The 15,665-nt window shown below is 53.3% G+C and overlaps 2 protein-coding genes across 3 annotated transcripts in view; both read left to right on the top strand.

Annotated features, from left to right (window-relative positions):
• Positions 1 to 12,092, top strand: part of RAB40C (RAB40C, member RAS oncogene family) — a 30,489-nt gene extending 18,397 nt beyond the window's left edge. For both annotated transcript variants that reach the window (XM_016220699.2, XM_087815142.1), the window contains 5 exons: positions 1,186 to 1,246; positions 1,731 to 1,791; positions 8,826 to 8,903; positions 9,201 to 9,423; positions 10,271 to 12,092. In XM_016220699.2, coding sequence (XP_016076185.1) covers positions 1,186 to 1,246; positions 1,731 to 1,791; positions 8,826 to 8,903; positions 9,201 to 9,423; positions 10,271 to 10,551 — 704 coding nt within the window. In that variant the 3' untranslated portion in view covers positions 10,552 to 12,092. The remainder of the gene's footprint in view (positions 1 to 1,185; positions 1,247 to 1,730; positions 1,792 to 8,825; positions 8,904 to 9,200; positions 9,424 to 10,270) is intronic.
• Positions 12,093 to 13,258: 1,166 nt separating this feature from the next.
• WFIKKN1 (WAP, follistatin/kazal, immunoglobulin, kunitz and netrin domain containing 1) lies at positions 13,259 to 15,622 on the top strand. The gene is made up of 2 exons (XM_016220689.2): positions 13,259 to 13,535; positions 14,150 to 15,622. Exons 1-2 carry the CDS (start codon positions 13,365 to 13,367, stop codon positions 15,620 to 15,622), a joined length of 1,644 nt encoding a protein of 547 aa, XP_016076175.1. The 5' UTR covers positions 13,259 to 13,364.
• Positions 15,623 to 15,665: the final 43 nt, after the last annotated feature.

Below are 15,665 nucleotides of genomic sequence, written 5' to 3'. Positions count from 1 at the left end.
TACTGTTTTCCATAGTGACTGCATCATTTTACATTCCCACTTGCAGTGCACAAGGATTCCGATTTCTCCACATCCTCACCAACCTTTGTCATTTCCTGTTTTTCTTGATAATAACCATCTAATGATGTAAGGTGATCTCTCACTGTGATTTGATTGCATTTTTCTGATGATCAGGGGTATTGAGCATCTTTTCTTGTGTTTGTGGTCATTTGTATATCTTCTTTGGAGAAATGTCTATTTAAGTCTTTTGCCCAATTTTAATTTTGTTGTTGTTGTAGTTGTTGAATTGTAGGATTTCTTTATATATTCTGGATAGCAGTCCCTTGTCGGATATGTGATTTTCAAATATTTTCTCCCATTTCATGGTTTGCATTTTCCTTTTGCTGAGTCTCATTTGGTGCATGGGAGCCAGGTTTTTGACTTGCAGTTAGGAGTTGGCCAGGCAGAAGTACAGTGGGAGAAGAGGCACCGATACCTGAGGTACCAGGAGGGTGCTGGGTGCAGGTGCTCTGAGATCAGCTTGCACATACGCACGCACACATTGTGTGAGAGAGACATCTATGTTTAAATGCTCATTTCCAAGCCCTCTTCGACTTTTTAAGGCGTAAGAAGTGGGGAAGAAATACTGAGCCTTTAGGAAGTTTCTGGTTGGTCCATAAACCAGTTGAAGGTCTTATATGTAAGGTAAGATGTCTAGCACCGTCCCTGATCCTACCAACTTCTCTTGGACTGACTTTTTCCCATAAAAGTATAAAAATATTAAAAACTAAAGACATAGCATTGCATAGGTTCTGCAGAGAGCTCTCCAGAGAAATAGCATTTTAGAAATTACTTTACCCTTAGTAATGTTCTAGGCACACTCCAATTGTCAGTACCTGGGAGCTATGGGGAACCCAAGAACTCAGAAATTTCTTGACTTGAGATCCACACAAAGTGGGTCAGTTGAAGATGAGCCATCCTTCTGGGGCCTGCTGGACTCTACTTCTGTGCCATCCTCCCTTTGCCCAGTGCTGTGGTACTTAGCCTGCCTGGGTCCCTGGGCTGGAGCCACAAGAAGGCTTCAGCTGGGGATAGCGTGCCCCTGCACCTGGCTCTGCTGGGCTATAGAGACTGAGCCCTGGCTAGGCGGATCCTGGCAGGCTCCTTTCCAGGCATTGCCTTCAGCTGCCCTTTGCTTCCTTGCAGGGATAGACTACAAGACAACTACCATCCTGCTGGACGGACGGCGGGTCAAGCTGGAGCTCTGGTGAGTCAGGCTGTGTGGGATTGTGGTGCCTGGGGGTGGGGGGGGGGGCTACAGCACTTCAGAGCTATTGCTGGAGCCTTGGTAGCTAAATGAAGAAAGTCAAGAATCCTTAAAGGAACAGGAAGGAAGGAGTCCTATTAACATTTTACGTGGAATAGCTGTTTAAAGAGATCCTGTGTAAACATGGAATGGATTTTACTCTGTGGTGCAGAAACCAAAAGGTCCAGGGCTGCTTGTTCTGATAGAGCCCAGCTGTCTTTGCCCATAAAGACTCATTTCCACAGTAGTCACGGCCCCCCTTCCCTTGCCCTTTACTGGGCTACACATTAAGGAGCATTTTCCAGAACCTTGAAGTTTGGAATTCTCCAGCCTGGCAGGGTGTCTCCTGGGGCACTCAGGCCCACAGAGTTGGCCTGTGGAGGGGGAGGGAGAGCACCTTTTAGGGATCACAGGCCGAATCCCACTGACTCTCCCTGTGTTTCAGGGACACGTCGGGCCAGGGCAGGTTCTGCACCATCTTCAGGTCCTACTCCAGGGGCGCACAGGTAAGACCAGCAACACTGCCGGTGCTGCTCTCCAAGTCATGTTTCTGTTCTGTCAGACCCCATGTGTGTGAGTCTAAGAAGTTTTTGTTTTGTTTTTTAAATATGTTTTTATTGATTTCAGAGACAGGAAGGGAGAGGGAAAGAGACCTAAAAACATCAATGATGAGAGAGTCATTGATTGCCTGCCTCCTGCACAACCTCCACTAGGGATTGAGCCCACAACCTGGGCATGTGCCCCGACTGGGGATCGAACTATGACCTCCTGGTTCGTAGGTTGATGCTCAACCACTGAGCCACACTGTCCAGGTTGTCTAAGAAGTTGTGTTTTTTGTTTTTTCAAAATATATCTTTATTGATTTCAGAGAGAGGAAAGGAGAGGGAGAGAGAGAGATAGAAATATCAGTGATGAGAGAGTCATTGATTGACTGCCTCCTGCATGCCCCCGACTGGGGATCGAGCCTGCAAGCCAGGTATTTGCCCTGACTGGGAATTGAACCCCTATCACCTGGATCCTAGGTCAACGCTCAACTGCTGAGCCACGCCCGGCTGGGCTAAGAAGTTTTATTTATTTATTTATTTATTTTTAAATATATCTTTATTGATTTCAGAGAAAGGAAAGGAGAAGGAGAGAGAGAGATAGAAACATCAATGATGAGAGGGTCATTGATCAAGCCTGCAACCGGGCATGTGCCCTGACCAGGAATCGAACCCCAATCACCTGGATCCCAGGTCAATATTCAACCGCTAAGCCACGCCCGGCCGGGCTGTCTAAGAAGTTTTAATGTTGGGACATCAGGCTTTCACTAGACTGCCCTCTGAGCAAGGAGCCTCAGCTGTCAGAGGGCACCAGGTCCCCCGTGTTCCCGCTTTGTGTTCCTGCTCTGTACTTCCACTGGCTCCTGTGGCCTGTGCTAGGACCCTGTACTGTGGAGATGCTACTTGGTCGCCTGGTTCACTAGGAACCAAAAATGACATCCCCATCACCCAGGACCTCCATGTGTGTGCTGGGGTAGCCAGGTCCATCACAGGCCTGGAGGCCCCCAGAGCAGGCTAGGCTGAATTCCTAATAAGGACTGTGAGGACTGATTATTGGAGCCACTGTGAGAGGGGCTGTTCATAGAGGCAGGGCAATAGCAAAGAACAGGAAATGGGGGCTATCCAGGGGCTGCCATGGACATATACCCAAGTTTGGGTGGGTGTGCAGGGGGTGGGATGGCACGCTGGGAGCTGTACAGGGGCATTCTAGGGTGACATGTGAGGACACCTTAGCGGAGCATGCGAGGGCTCTCTTGCACCTCCCTGTGTCCTCAGGGCTCACGAGCCTGCGTGCATGCTGCACAGATCAGTGTATGATTTGAGGCTTCAAGGAGAAGGGAGAAGTAGTTGCTATAGGTTGTCACTGCTGTGTCAATGTGAGGAGTCTGATCAGTCCTGTCTGTAATGCAGAGCAGGCCATGACCCCGTCCCCCCATCCAGACTCCTGGAATTGCCGAGGAGACCCCCAAGTTCAGGCCTTCCCAGCTCTGCTCTACACACCAGGCAGGGTCCTCTGCCAGGAGCAGCACACACTTGTATGAGAGGGGGCACTTGGGCACATTTTTGGGGCCTCTCACTGTGTGGGGCACAAACTCCAGGTGGGTCTGTACTCACCCCCTTACTCTGGCTTGGGCTCATGTGGAGCCACATGGGATGTCCTTTTAGCTTTGTCAAAATTGGTGACATGTGCAGCTACCTTGGCACTCTGCACTCCTGCTGATCTTTCTGCTGCGTGGGGCCTGAGGAGGCCAAGAGGGAGAGAAGTCTGTGGCAGGGGTCTTCCTGAATCTGCTTGGGTGGTGTTAGGGACAACTTACACTTCCTCCAAAGCCTTCCTCAATAGGGGCTTCTCAGACCTGGTGGGAGGCAGGGAGACACTGAATATAGCCTTCTCTGCTTGAATGGGGGGGCTGAGGACCCTCCAGGCTGGGCTTGGCAGCTCTTTTCCTAGGCGCACCTGCAGAGGTGTGGGTGATGGCACTTGGAGCCCTAGCTTGATGGTCTCCCAGTATGTGCCGGCACTGGGGGCCTGCAGGAGTGGAACTTCACCTAGCAGTTCTACCTGAAGCAACTGATTCTAAATATTCAGGGTGTGGATCACAACTTGGGGACGTTTGTCAGCACCCCACATCTCCAGAGGTGAGATCAAGTAGTGAGAACTGCCTGTAGCACCTAGTGCCCTTCTGATGAGCATGTCCCATGGGTCCCTTTTTTTTTTTTTTTTTTTTTTTAAGAATAACTGCATGTGTGACTTTATACATACAAGAAGAGGAAAAAGCTGTGCTCCGAGTGGCAGTGCTGGTTGCCACGAATGACAGTGTGACTGAGTGCTGTTGTCTCCCTTTGCTTTTGAATACCTCCTAATTGTTCCACAGTAAACACATACTACTTTTGAAATTAAAAAGAAAATGAAGAGATAAAGGGGTAGTTCTTGGGTTATGATAAAGAAGGGCAATTGGGAAACATCGAGAAGGCACTGAGATCAAACCTAGGAGGACTCAGCTGTTGTATGTACTCTGGGTACGAACGTGGAACAGAGGGCAGAAGTCGTTTCTGTTCAGCTAATTGAGGACACCTAACAAGCTTGGGCAATTGCCAAATTATACGGTGTTTTGGGGAAGCTAACACTGAGTCATCACCTTCGAGTTCTCTCCAAAGCTTCTAGTCCAGTTGGTAGTGTGTGTGTTCTTGTTCTTGCTTTATTTCTTGAGGTTCTTGTCAATTCTGTGCTGAAGGAGCCAGTCACACATCTTGGGCCAGAGGGCTCCGAGCTCGAGGCTGCCCTCTGGTGCTCTTATCTCAGTGGCATTGCGCTGCTCTGTCCCATTTCCAGCCTGCCTGATGGTGGCAGCACAGACGTGAAGGCAGTATCCAGAGTGAGCACCGCCTGATTTTGCTGCTCTCTATGGCCCCTGATGATACGCTGAGTAGCAGAACCTTCTTTCCCAGTCAAGTTTTATATTTCCAGTCACTTTCTCACCCTTGGTTAAGACTGGAGAGACCTTGCAGTTCCCTCAGGGGCCCAGGTTACAAAAGCTACCACCGACCCCTGCCTGCTGTCACCAGTTCTGCAACAGGACTGTCTTGTGGTTCTTACCATGAAAAATAACCTTTCTGTTCCCGACCTCCTAGACACATGGCCCTTGTTTTCTGATGCTGAATTCTGAGGTGGCCACTCAAGGCCCTGGGAGGCCAGTGTCTGCTGCTGAAGAAAGCAGGTCCCCTGGGCTCAGTATGCTGAGAGAGCTGGAGGTAGGGTGGGGTGGGGAGGTGAGACATCCTGATTAGTTGAGGGTTTGGGCCAAGCCCTCAACTAATTAGTTGGAAGAGCTAGGCCAAGCGCTGGTCTCCTTCTGGATAGAGAGAGATCAATTTGTTCACACAAAAAGGGGTTTTACATCGACAGTGGTTTGGGGTACACACTTTTCAGCTAGCGCTGATTAGGACACCAGTGTGCTTCTAGTCACCAGTTGGGTGGGTGGGCATATGGGTCGGGGACCATTTGACAGTTGCCCCTCACTTTCAGTGAGTCACTTACTTCTGGGCAGAGCCTAAGTACTTGTGGGGTGGGACAGAGGCTTCCATGTGCAGCCTGTGTTCCTTGGGAGCTCTATCATACAAATACATTGCACATGCTAAAATTGAATTTAATTTTTTTGTTGTTAATTCTCACCTGATATTTTTTCCTTTTTTTTTAGAGATAGAGTGGAAGGGAGGGTGGGAGGCGGATAGAGAGAGAAACATTGACGTGAGAGAGACACATTAATTGGTTGCCTCCCGCTTGTGCCCTGTCCAAGGTTGGGGATTGAACCTTCAACCCAGGTACGTGCTCTTGACCAGGAATTGAACCTGTGACCCTTTGGTGTGTGGGCCAATGCTCTAACCACTGAGCACACCGGCTAGGGCAAAATTGAATTTTTAAAAAATATACCTTTAACTGCTTATTTGGAGCATAGGGGCAAGTATCTTAAAATAAGTGCCATACCCTTTGGATTCCAATCCCACTAGCTCACTGTGCAGCTCCGGAAGGTGGTTTCACCCAGTGGTGAACCTCCATGTTGTTGACTTTCGGATATTGTTCCCTGTCATTGCTATGTCCAAGGCAGTTGTACTACTTTAATGGAATTGTGTAGCTAAAAATGCTTTGAGAAGTATATAATATCATGTGACTATAAATCAGGTTTTCTTCTAATAGCTGAAAGTAGGAGAAGCCTGTCCCAGGATCTTCAAATGGAGTATTCTAGGTTTAACAGTCTGTCATTCGACAAATGTTCATTCCACCCCTATGACATGCCAGGCACATTTGAGCGAAAATGTGATGGAGGAGAAAGAGATATCCAATCTGGATTGGAAGAGTGTTTTAGGCAGAGGTAACAGCCAGTGCAAGGCTCCTCTGGGGTGGGAGTATGCCTCGTGTTTTTTTAAAATATGTTTTTATTGATTTCAAAGAAAGGAAAGGAAAGGGAGAGATAGAAACATTGATGAAAATCATCATCACTCAGCCGCCTCCTGCACTCCCTTTACTGGTATCAAGCCTGCAATCCAGACATGTGCCCGGACCAGGAATCAAACCTTGACCTCCAGATCATGGGTGGACACTCAAACACTGAGCCACACCGGCCCGGCTGCCTTGTGGGTTTTTTATTTTATTTTTATTTTTATTTTTATTTTATTTATTTATTTTTTAAATATATCTTTATTGACTTCAGAGACAGGAAAGGAGGGGGAGAGAGAGAGAGAGAGAAACATCAATGATGAGAGAGTCATTGATCGGCTGCAGCCCGCAACCCGGGCATGTGCCCTGACTGGGAATCGAACCCCGATCGCCTGGATCCTAGGTCGACACTCAACCACTGAGCCATGCCCGGCCAGGTTGCCTTGTGTTTTTCAAAGAACATCAATTGGTTGCCTCCCATACAAACCCCAATCAGGGCCAGGGTACATACCCTTGGCTGGAATGGAACCCGGGACCCTCCAGTCTGTAGGCTGACACTGTAACCACTGAGCCAGACCAGCTAGGGCTATATTTCTGTTTTAAAATATCATACTGTCCCGGCTAGTGTGGCAGAGCGTCAGTCACAGGTTTGATTCTGGTCAAGGGCCCATACCTGGGTTGCAGGCCCTGGTTGGGGCATGTGCAGGAGGCAGCCAGTCAGTGTCTCTCTCTCATATTGATGTTTCTCCCTCTCTCTCCTCCCTCCCTCCCTTCCACACTCTAAAAATCCATGGAAAGAATAGCTCTAGGTGAGGATAACAAAAGAAAAGACACCACACAGTATGTAATGTTTGGGATCCGTGCTTCTCACCAGACCGTCTGTTGTGCACCTGCCCAGGATCAGCACGTATGCTTTGAGGTGTACTGCTGTTACTTTTATCATCTGTGAGGCATGTCTGCACCTCAACTTACTGGCAGCCCCAGCCGCACATGCAGTTTGTTTCATGCTGTGATGAACATCTGTGAGGGCTGGTCTTCGGACACATCCTCAGTGAATTCTTAAGAGGGCATTTGGAAAGTTGATGACACATCCCATCTGATCTCAGACCAGAGGGCTTTGTTCCCTGTGCCCCAGGCGACAGGACTCAATCCTGCTACCCTGTGGTTTCCTTCCAGTTTTACTCTCTGTTCCCATCAAATTTCTGCTGTTTCAAGTGGGCTCAAGGGGGTCTTTTCTTCTAGTCATAGCCCTTCCTCCTGGGGAGGCAGGCAGCTCTGCTTGTTCTGTATCAGGCTTTCTGTCCAGAGTAGGCGTTAAAGTAATTTCTGCATTCCTCTTAACAAGACCTAGGGGCTACATTTAAGTCTTCCAAAATTCGAAGGACATTTTTAAGGAGAAAGGCTTTAAAATCACTCATTTTGAGATAGAGACATCCTTTGCCTTCTATCTCAGCTGCGCTTTTTTTCCTGCCTGTGTGTGTGTTGGAGATGTAGGCTGAATGAGGACACAGTGGGACAAGGAGGGTGTGAGCCAGCTTCAGAGTGAAATATAGAGCCAGATGGGTACGGTGGGGATCTGGGGGCACTCTAGAGTCACTTTCCTGAGGCCTGTGACAGGTCACTGCTGAGACATTCAGGGCAGATGGAGACAGCCCAGAGCTGAGCTCTGAGTAATAGGTCTCTAAGGGATGTGACAGGGAAGTCCCATAGCAAACTCTCTGCTGGCTGATGGCGCTGCTGGAGCAACCGATGCCCTGCTCTGCAAGTTTGGGCTGGAAAACTCAGAAACACCTTTGCTCAGCTCCTCTGGAGCTCCAAGGCAGAGTGCACTGTTAGAGTGTCAGGGACACCATCCACACCTGCCTGCCAGGATTGTCCACAGGGTCTATCCCAAACTGTTGATCTGCATGTACCTATTCAGCTCCTGTGACCTTTTTTTTTTTTTTTAAATATATCTTTATTGATTTCAGAGAGAGGAAGGGAGAGAGAGAAACATCAATGTTGAGAGAGAGTCATTGATTGGCTGCCTCCACGCCTTGCACTGGGGATTGAGCCCACAACCCAGGCATGTGCCCTGACTGGGAATTGAACCCCGATCTCCTAGATTCTAGGTTGATGCTCAACCGCTGAGCCATGCCCGGCTGGGCTAGCTCCCGTGACTTTTAAACAGTCACAGGATAGTGCTTATTATGTGCTTGGAGAAAAGAAGTTGAGAAAATGTCATTTCTGCCCCAGCCAAGTCCCCAAGGGGAGGGAGAGGGCAACATTGAGCTTATGAGATCCTTGACCATTGATGACATTGCTGCCATCCCACATGAGGGTGTCCAGGTCCACATGGGCCTAGCCACGGTGAGGAGACACAGTGCCCAATACCAGAGACCCCTCTTAAATATGACAGGATGTTTCACAGTGTGTTTTCCACACTGCCATGAGGCTGTACCAAGTGTCCCTGCTCTGCCTGTGCTAGGAGGAAAGCTACATGTCCACGCCAAGACTCTGCCAGAGCAAGAGGCCTCCATCTGGCCGACCCCTCTGCCTTGTGACACCCTTGTCTTCCTTTCAGGGGATCCTCCTGGTATATGACATCACCAACCGCTGGTCCTTTGATGGCATTGACCGGTGGATCAAGGAGATTGATGAGGTAGGTGTGCACCTAAGGACACCCCTTCCATGGTCGCCCCTCCCCAGGGCATGTGTGCTCCCATTTCCCACTGTGGCCCCCGTTAGCTGCCTCTCCTGTGGCCCCAGCTCTGAGTATCCTTTCTTGCACTGATCACCATGGCACTTGAAGGCCGGGGTCTCATGCCTCAAGGGGCCATGGCTCACACATCTGAGCCCCACCTCATCATAGAATTGGGATGGGGACAGTCAAGAGGGGGGGACATCCCACATTCATACCTGTACTGAGTCCTCTGCCTCCCCTCCCTCCCCGCGCAAGCATGCACCTGGGGTCCCCCGGATCCTGGTTGGGAACCGGCTGCACCTGGCCTTCAAGCGGCAAGTCCCAACGGAGCAGGCTCGCGCTTACGCAGAAAAGAACTGCATGACCTTCTTTGAGGTCAGCCCGTTGTGCAACTTCAATGTCACCGAGTCCTTCACTGAACTGTCCCGTATTGTGCTCATGCGGCATGGCATGGAGAAGATCTGGAGGCCCAACCGAGGTGAGGTGGGGCCAGTGGGGCCACCAGGGCCTGAGACTTGAGTGTTGAGGGCAGTGGACAAGTGACCCTTCAGAGGCCATGGTCCTGCCCAGGTGTCTGGGCTCCCTAGTTGTAGAACTTCCACAATGTGCCGCAACTGAACCAACTTGCTACCTGCGTGTGCTTTGTTTGGGGATCCCAGAGTTATAGGAGGGGACTGTGTGTTACATTCCAATGATGCCCTCATGCTGGGGGGTGGCATGGACCCTGACTTGTCCCAGAGAAAGCAGGGGAACGGCTTCTAATCACTGTGTACTTCCCTGTCCCTCGGGCTGCTCAAGCCATGTCCCCTCAGAGCTGCCAGAGGTAGCTAGCTAGTGTTCCCAGAAGCTTCAGTCTTCTGCGAGGTGCTGGGGGCAGAGCTGGCTAAGCCCTCAGAAGTGGGGTCCCCAAGGACACTTCTCAGTATGCAGCTGTAGGGAGAAAGCAGGATCAGGGTGCCATGTAGGGGCTTCACCTGGTGGTGCCCGGCACCAAGTAGAATAGTAGAGCATCCAGGGTCCTGGTTTGGAAACTTCCATCCCCTACTGAGCGTCACTTGTGCTCATCTGGCTAGATGATAGCTTGTCCCTCAGTGTCCCCCCACCCTTGGGTCCTCAGGCTCCAAGATCTCTCAGCACCTCACTTCCTTTCCCTCTAGTCTGAATGCCCCCATCATCTAACAACTCTCCCCATGGTCTGACCCTCTCCATGGCCTGACCCCCACCATAGTCTGATCCTCCCATCTGATACCTCCCCTGCCACTGATCCCCTTCCCTCATGGTTTGACCCCTGTTGTCTGACTCCCCCTCTCTGACCACCCCCACAGTGTTCAGCCTGCAAGACCTCTGCTGTCGCGCCATCGTCTCCTGCACTCCCGTGCACCTCATCGACAAGCTCCCATTGCCCGTCACCATCAAGAGCCACCTCAAGTCCTTCTCGATGGCCAATGGCATGAATGCCGTCATGATGCACGGACGCTCCTATTCGCTGGCCAGTGGGGCAGGGGGTGGCGGCAGCAAGGGCAACAGCCTCAAGAGGTCTAAGTCCATCCGCCCCCCCCAGAGCCCTCCCCAGAACTGTTCCAGGAGCAACTGCAAGATCTCCTAGCAGGGGAGGCAGGCACTGCCCATCTGGACACGCTCCGGGAGTGAGGTTTCAGGCTTGGGGAAGCTCCTTCTAGGCGCTGGGGCGGCGCCATGTGCAGGGAAAACTTTGGCCACATGACCCCTCCTGGGAGCGTGGGGCACACCTAGTAGGCAGTTGGTCTCAGCCAGACAAGCCCTGTAGGACAGCAGAGGCTGCGCTTGAAACAAGCCCAAGTCCCCACATGCTGTCCCTGGTCCCACCTTGAGGGAACTGTCCTGGGGTCCTGCGGGGCCTGGCTCACTTTCTTATTTATATAGAAGACATTTCACCATTTTTATACCTTTTTAAAGGGCCAACAGGGAAGCCTTAATGCAGCCATGGGGTGAGCTCACATCTGCTTATGGGGATGACCTTTGGGACATTGAAGAGGGTGGGACTGGAGGCAAAGCACTTCACATGGGGTGTGGGCTATGCAGGGGCCAGTGGGGACACACGGAGTCTAGGCAGCAGTCTTGGACCCTACTACCCGTGCTGGCCTTTCTGAGCATGGTGGCTAGTATGCCTACCACACAGTACTGGGCAGTGGTGCAGGTTTCGGCCCAGCAGTTGACACAGTGAGGTGATGTTCCTATGTGTCGTGGAGCCATAGACTCCAAGCAGAGTGTCGATATTTCTAAGAGAAAAGAAGTGGGGTACACCCCACATCCCTCCCTGCGTGGAGGCACCTTTGGTCACTTTTACATACATTGCTACGTGAGATGGGCTCAGCATCTCTGTGAAGGTGCAGAGTTGTCTGTAGGTGATAAATACTCAAGGGGCTACCAGGCGCTCTGCAGGTTTGGACTGAGTTGTTGCACACTCGCCTCTGGGCGTCTGGACTCCACTCTCGCCAGCTTCTATTCCCTGACCTTGGGTATCACCCCATAGCAGCTCCTTGCCCGGCATCACCCCTCTTTGAGGTCACGTATCACCAGAACCATCTGACCCAGTTTTTAGGGATGCCACCTGGCACAGTCATAGCAGTGGACCTCTTCCATGCCCTGGCAGCCAGCCCTGAGCTGGAGGCCTTTCCTCCTCCCACCTGCCTGGCTGGCAACATGGCCACCAGTCACACTGGTGCTCCACTCTACCTCCTGCTGGGCTCTCCCTGGACCTGAGACCCCCTGGGACTCCTCTGTGGTGGGTGTCCCCTGTGGGAGGGAGCCCTATGTCTGCTGTTCTGGGAGGCAAGTTGGGCAGGGTTCTGTGGCCCTTGTTAGCAGAGGTGCCTGGGGACCCTGGCCAAGGCCTGACCACCAACAGGGTTAGGCAGAGGAGGCCCTGCCTGTCCTGTCCTGCCAACAGAGCCCCTTTCTTTGTACTTTGAACCAAATAACATGAACTTTATTGTGAGGGTGTGGACAGCCCTGCATTCACCACATAAACACTACCCTTTGCTGCTGACACTTGCACCATTCCTGTGCTCATTTTGGACGGTTTTTGTTTCTTTGTACAGTAAATGTAATTCAGCTCTGATCTCCAGGCTACATTTTATGTGAATTAAAGTCTCTGGTTTTAATTTACTGGTGGGTTAGAGGTGTGATGTGGTGGGGTAGCTCTGCGCTTCCACACAATGGGTCTGGGTCTAGGGCTATTGTTGATCTCTCCATCCCCCATGACTAGTGTCAGTGACTGGTATACATCCTGGCCACTAGGGCTGCATGTGGCTGCATCAGCCTCCTTGGTTACAGGGCAAGCTGTGTTTCTTAATGGGCTAGGCAGGCAGCCCTCCCCAGCTGTCCCTGCCTGTGCGGTAGTGAAGCAGATGGCTAGCTGGACCACCTGCTCCCCGCTGCCCCGCTGGAGCCTGGGATCCTGAACCTGGGAAACTGAACCCTCGCTAAGGGCTTTGGCAGGGCATAACCACTGAGTTCACTGCTGCTGGAGGGCAGTGAGCATGGAGCCAGGGATGCAGTGGATCCCTGAGGTGGGCCATCCCCTGAGACTCACTCCAGCCCCAAGGACCATCACATGGAACATTACCCCCACATTCAGGGACTGCTCCTCAGACTGCAGCTTTGTGGGAGGGTTCTGGGCCCAGTGGCCCCCCATACCTGAGGCCCCCCTCTCAAGGCAGATCAGTGGCTTCCTCAGCACCTGGGATGTCTTGGTCTCATTCTGACCAGACCAGGCTCTTATTACCCTACCTCCTGGGTCAGAAGGTCAGACACAGGGTCACGGGACGTTTTCCATCCAGTCTCAAAGCAGATGCTCCTGGGGCCCCAGACCCCAGGGAAGGGTTTGGAAGGGCAGATTCTGGCGGCCCCTGTGTTTGATCTCCCTTCCCCCTCCTTCCGGGTCTTGAATCCAGGCTGGGAGGGTCTATGAGGCTGCTTTGATCCCCTGAGCCCAGGGCCTGGAGGGAGAAGGGCCTCGGGTTACAGTGTCCCCTCCCCTCCTCACTCTGGCCAGAGCCGGCCCTTCTCCGCCCCTCAGTAACTGGTGGCCAGTGTCTCCTTGCTCTTGGGCCTCAGCCCCTCCCCAGCCCTTCCCCCACCACGCCCCCTGCCCTGTGTTGACCACAGAGGGGCCAGGCTGTGAAGGAGTCTCCCCAGAGCTGAGATAGATCTGGAACACCAACCCATCCAGCCCTTTGCACAGGGGTGTTGAGAGGAAGCATCTGCTGTGGGCTCAGACCTTGGGGGCCAAAGGGGAGCCCGGAGGATCGGCCAGGGGCCCAAGGTCAGGGACGCTGACCATAGGCCTAGAAGGGTGGATGCCTGAAGGGATCAGGGCAAAGCAGGGCCTGAAGGGCTGGCAGCCACACACCCCCAGCCCCTGGGCCTGTGGTCCCCATGTCAGCCCAGAGGCTGCTCCTACCTCTACTCCTCATGGTTGGGCTGACCTCGGGGGCCAGCCTGCTGCAGGGGCCCAGAAGCCACCCAGGCGTGTGCCCCAACCAGCTCAGCCCCAACCTGTGGGTGGACGCCCAGAGTACCTGTGAGCGCGAGTGCATCGGGGACCAGGTGAGTGTGGGCACCATCCCCACCCACCCACCCTGGTGGGGATCCCAGGGAACTAGGGTGGCCAGCGGGAAGACCCCACCCCTGCCCTGAGCCCTTGGAGTCCACCTCTTTTTCTTCTCCCACATCTTGCAGGGGTTTTAGGCTATGTCCCATATGAGGGTCTCAAGGGACACCCCACCTTTACCCTCATCACTCCCCAAACTTGCCCACCCCCACCGTGGGACCAGTTGTTCTCAGGACCAGCCAAGTAGACCGGCAGGGGTCACATTCCGATGCCCCACCTTTGCAGCCTGGCCATGCATCCCCTGAAGTGGCCTTGAGCATGCTGCCCATCTTCCCTGGGCCTCAGTTTCTTCATCTGTACTATGGGAATAATAATTAAACCTGCATTGGGGGGTGGGGGCTCTGAGAATTCAGTAAGATGACAAAGGATTGGTCAGTGAGGCAGCTGAAATTGCACTGTTTGGAAAGCAAATTTGTGCAAACCTGCTTGGCTTCCCAGAGGGGAAACAGGCTCGGGGAGATACAGTAGGGGCACACCATGCCTGCAAAGCCAGAGCCCTGGGTGGGCTGGGAGAGTCTGGTCATCTGCTAAGCTGCTCCTCACCCCCCAGGACTGCTTGGCCACTGAGAAGTGCTGCACGAATGTGTGTGGGCTGCAGAGCTGTGTGGCTGCCCGATTCCCAGATGGTGGCCTGGCCACGCCTGCACTGGTGGCCTCCTGCGAGGGTTTCTCATGCCCACAGCAGGGCTCTGACTGTGACATCTGGGACGGGCAACCTGTGTGCCGCTGCCGTGACCGCTGTGAAAAGGAACCCAGCTTTACCTGTGCCTCAGATGGCCTCACCTACTATAATCGCTGCTACATGGATGCAGAGGCCTGCCTGCGTGGCCTCCGCCTGCACGTCGTACCCTGCAAACACATCCTTACCTGGCCACCCAGCAGCCCAGGGCCACCCGAGACCACAGCCCGCCCAACGCCTGGGGACACCCCAGTGCCACCTGCCCTCTACAGCAGCCCTTTCCCACAGGTGGTGTATGTGGGGGGCACCGCCAGCCTCCACTGTGATGTCAGTGGGCGCCCGCCACCCGCTGTGACCTGGGAAAAGCAGAGTGAGCAGCGGGAGAACCTGATCATGCGGCCTGACCAGATGTACGGCAATGTGGTGGTCACCAGCATTGGGCAGCTGGTGCTTTACAATGCTCAGCCTGAGGACGCTGGCCTCTACACCTGCACTGCACGCAACACTGCTGGCCTGCTGCGGGCTGACTTCCCACTCTCTGTGATCCAGCGGGATCCAACCAGGGACAGGGCCCCCAGCGCCCCTGCTGAGTGCCTGCCCAATGCGCAGACCTGTGCCAGCTCCCTCTCTAGCCATGTCCTCTGGCACTTTGACCCACAGCGGGGTGGTTGCATGACCTTCCATGTTGGCAGCTGTGATGGAGGCACCCAGGGCTTTGAGACCTATGAAGAGTGCCAACAAGCCTGTGCCCGCGGACCCGGGGATAACTGTGTGCTGCCAGCCGTGCAGGGTCCCTGCCAGGGCTGGGAGCCACGCTGGGCCTATAGCCCACTGCTGCAGCAGTGTCACCCCTTCATGTATGGTGGCTGTGAAGGCAACAGCAACAACTTTGAGAGCCAAGAGAGTTGTGAGGATGCCTGCCCTGTGCCACGCATGCCACCCTGCCGGGCCTGCCGCCTCAGGAGCAAGCTCGCGCTAAGCCTATGTCGCAGTGACTTTGCCATTGTAGGGAGACTCACGGAAGTGCTAGAGGAGTCTGAGGCGGGTGGTGGCAGCATCGCCCGTGTGGCTCTAGACGATGTGCTCAAGGACGACAAGATGGGCCTCAGGTTCCTGGGCACCAAGTACCTGGAGGTGACACTGAGTGGCATGGACTGGGCCTGCCCCTGCCCCAATGTGACAGCAGGTGATGGCCCACTGGTCATTATGGGTGAAGTGCGAGATGGTGTGGCTGTCCTGGACGCTGGCAGCTATGTCCGCATCGCCAGCGAGAAGCGCGTCAAGAAGATCTCAGAGCTGCTAGAGAAGAGGGCCTGCGAGCTGCTCAACCGCTTCCAGGACTAGACCAACCTGCCTGGAGCTCTGCCTTCCCCTGCCTTCCAGTCCT

Source organism: Miniopterus natalensis, chromosome 3 (assembly GCF_054644295.1).
Source record: "Miniopterus natalensis isolate mMinNat1 chromosome 3, mMinNat1.hap1, whole genome shotgun sequence".
Classification (NCBI taxonomy): domain Eukaryota; kingdom Metazoa; phylum Chordata; class Mammalia; order Chiroptera; family Miniopteridae; genus Miniopterus; species Miniopterus natalensis.
Note: the sequence above shows the minus strand (reverse complement) of the source record. Positions and strands in the feature narration are given on the sequence as shown.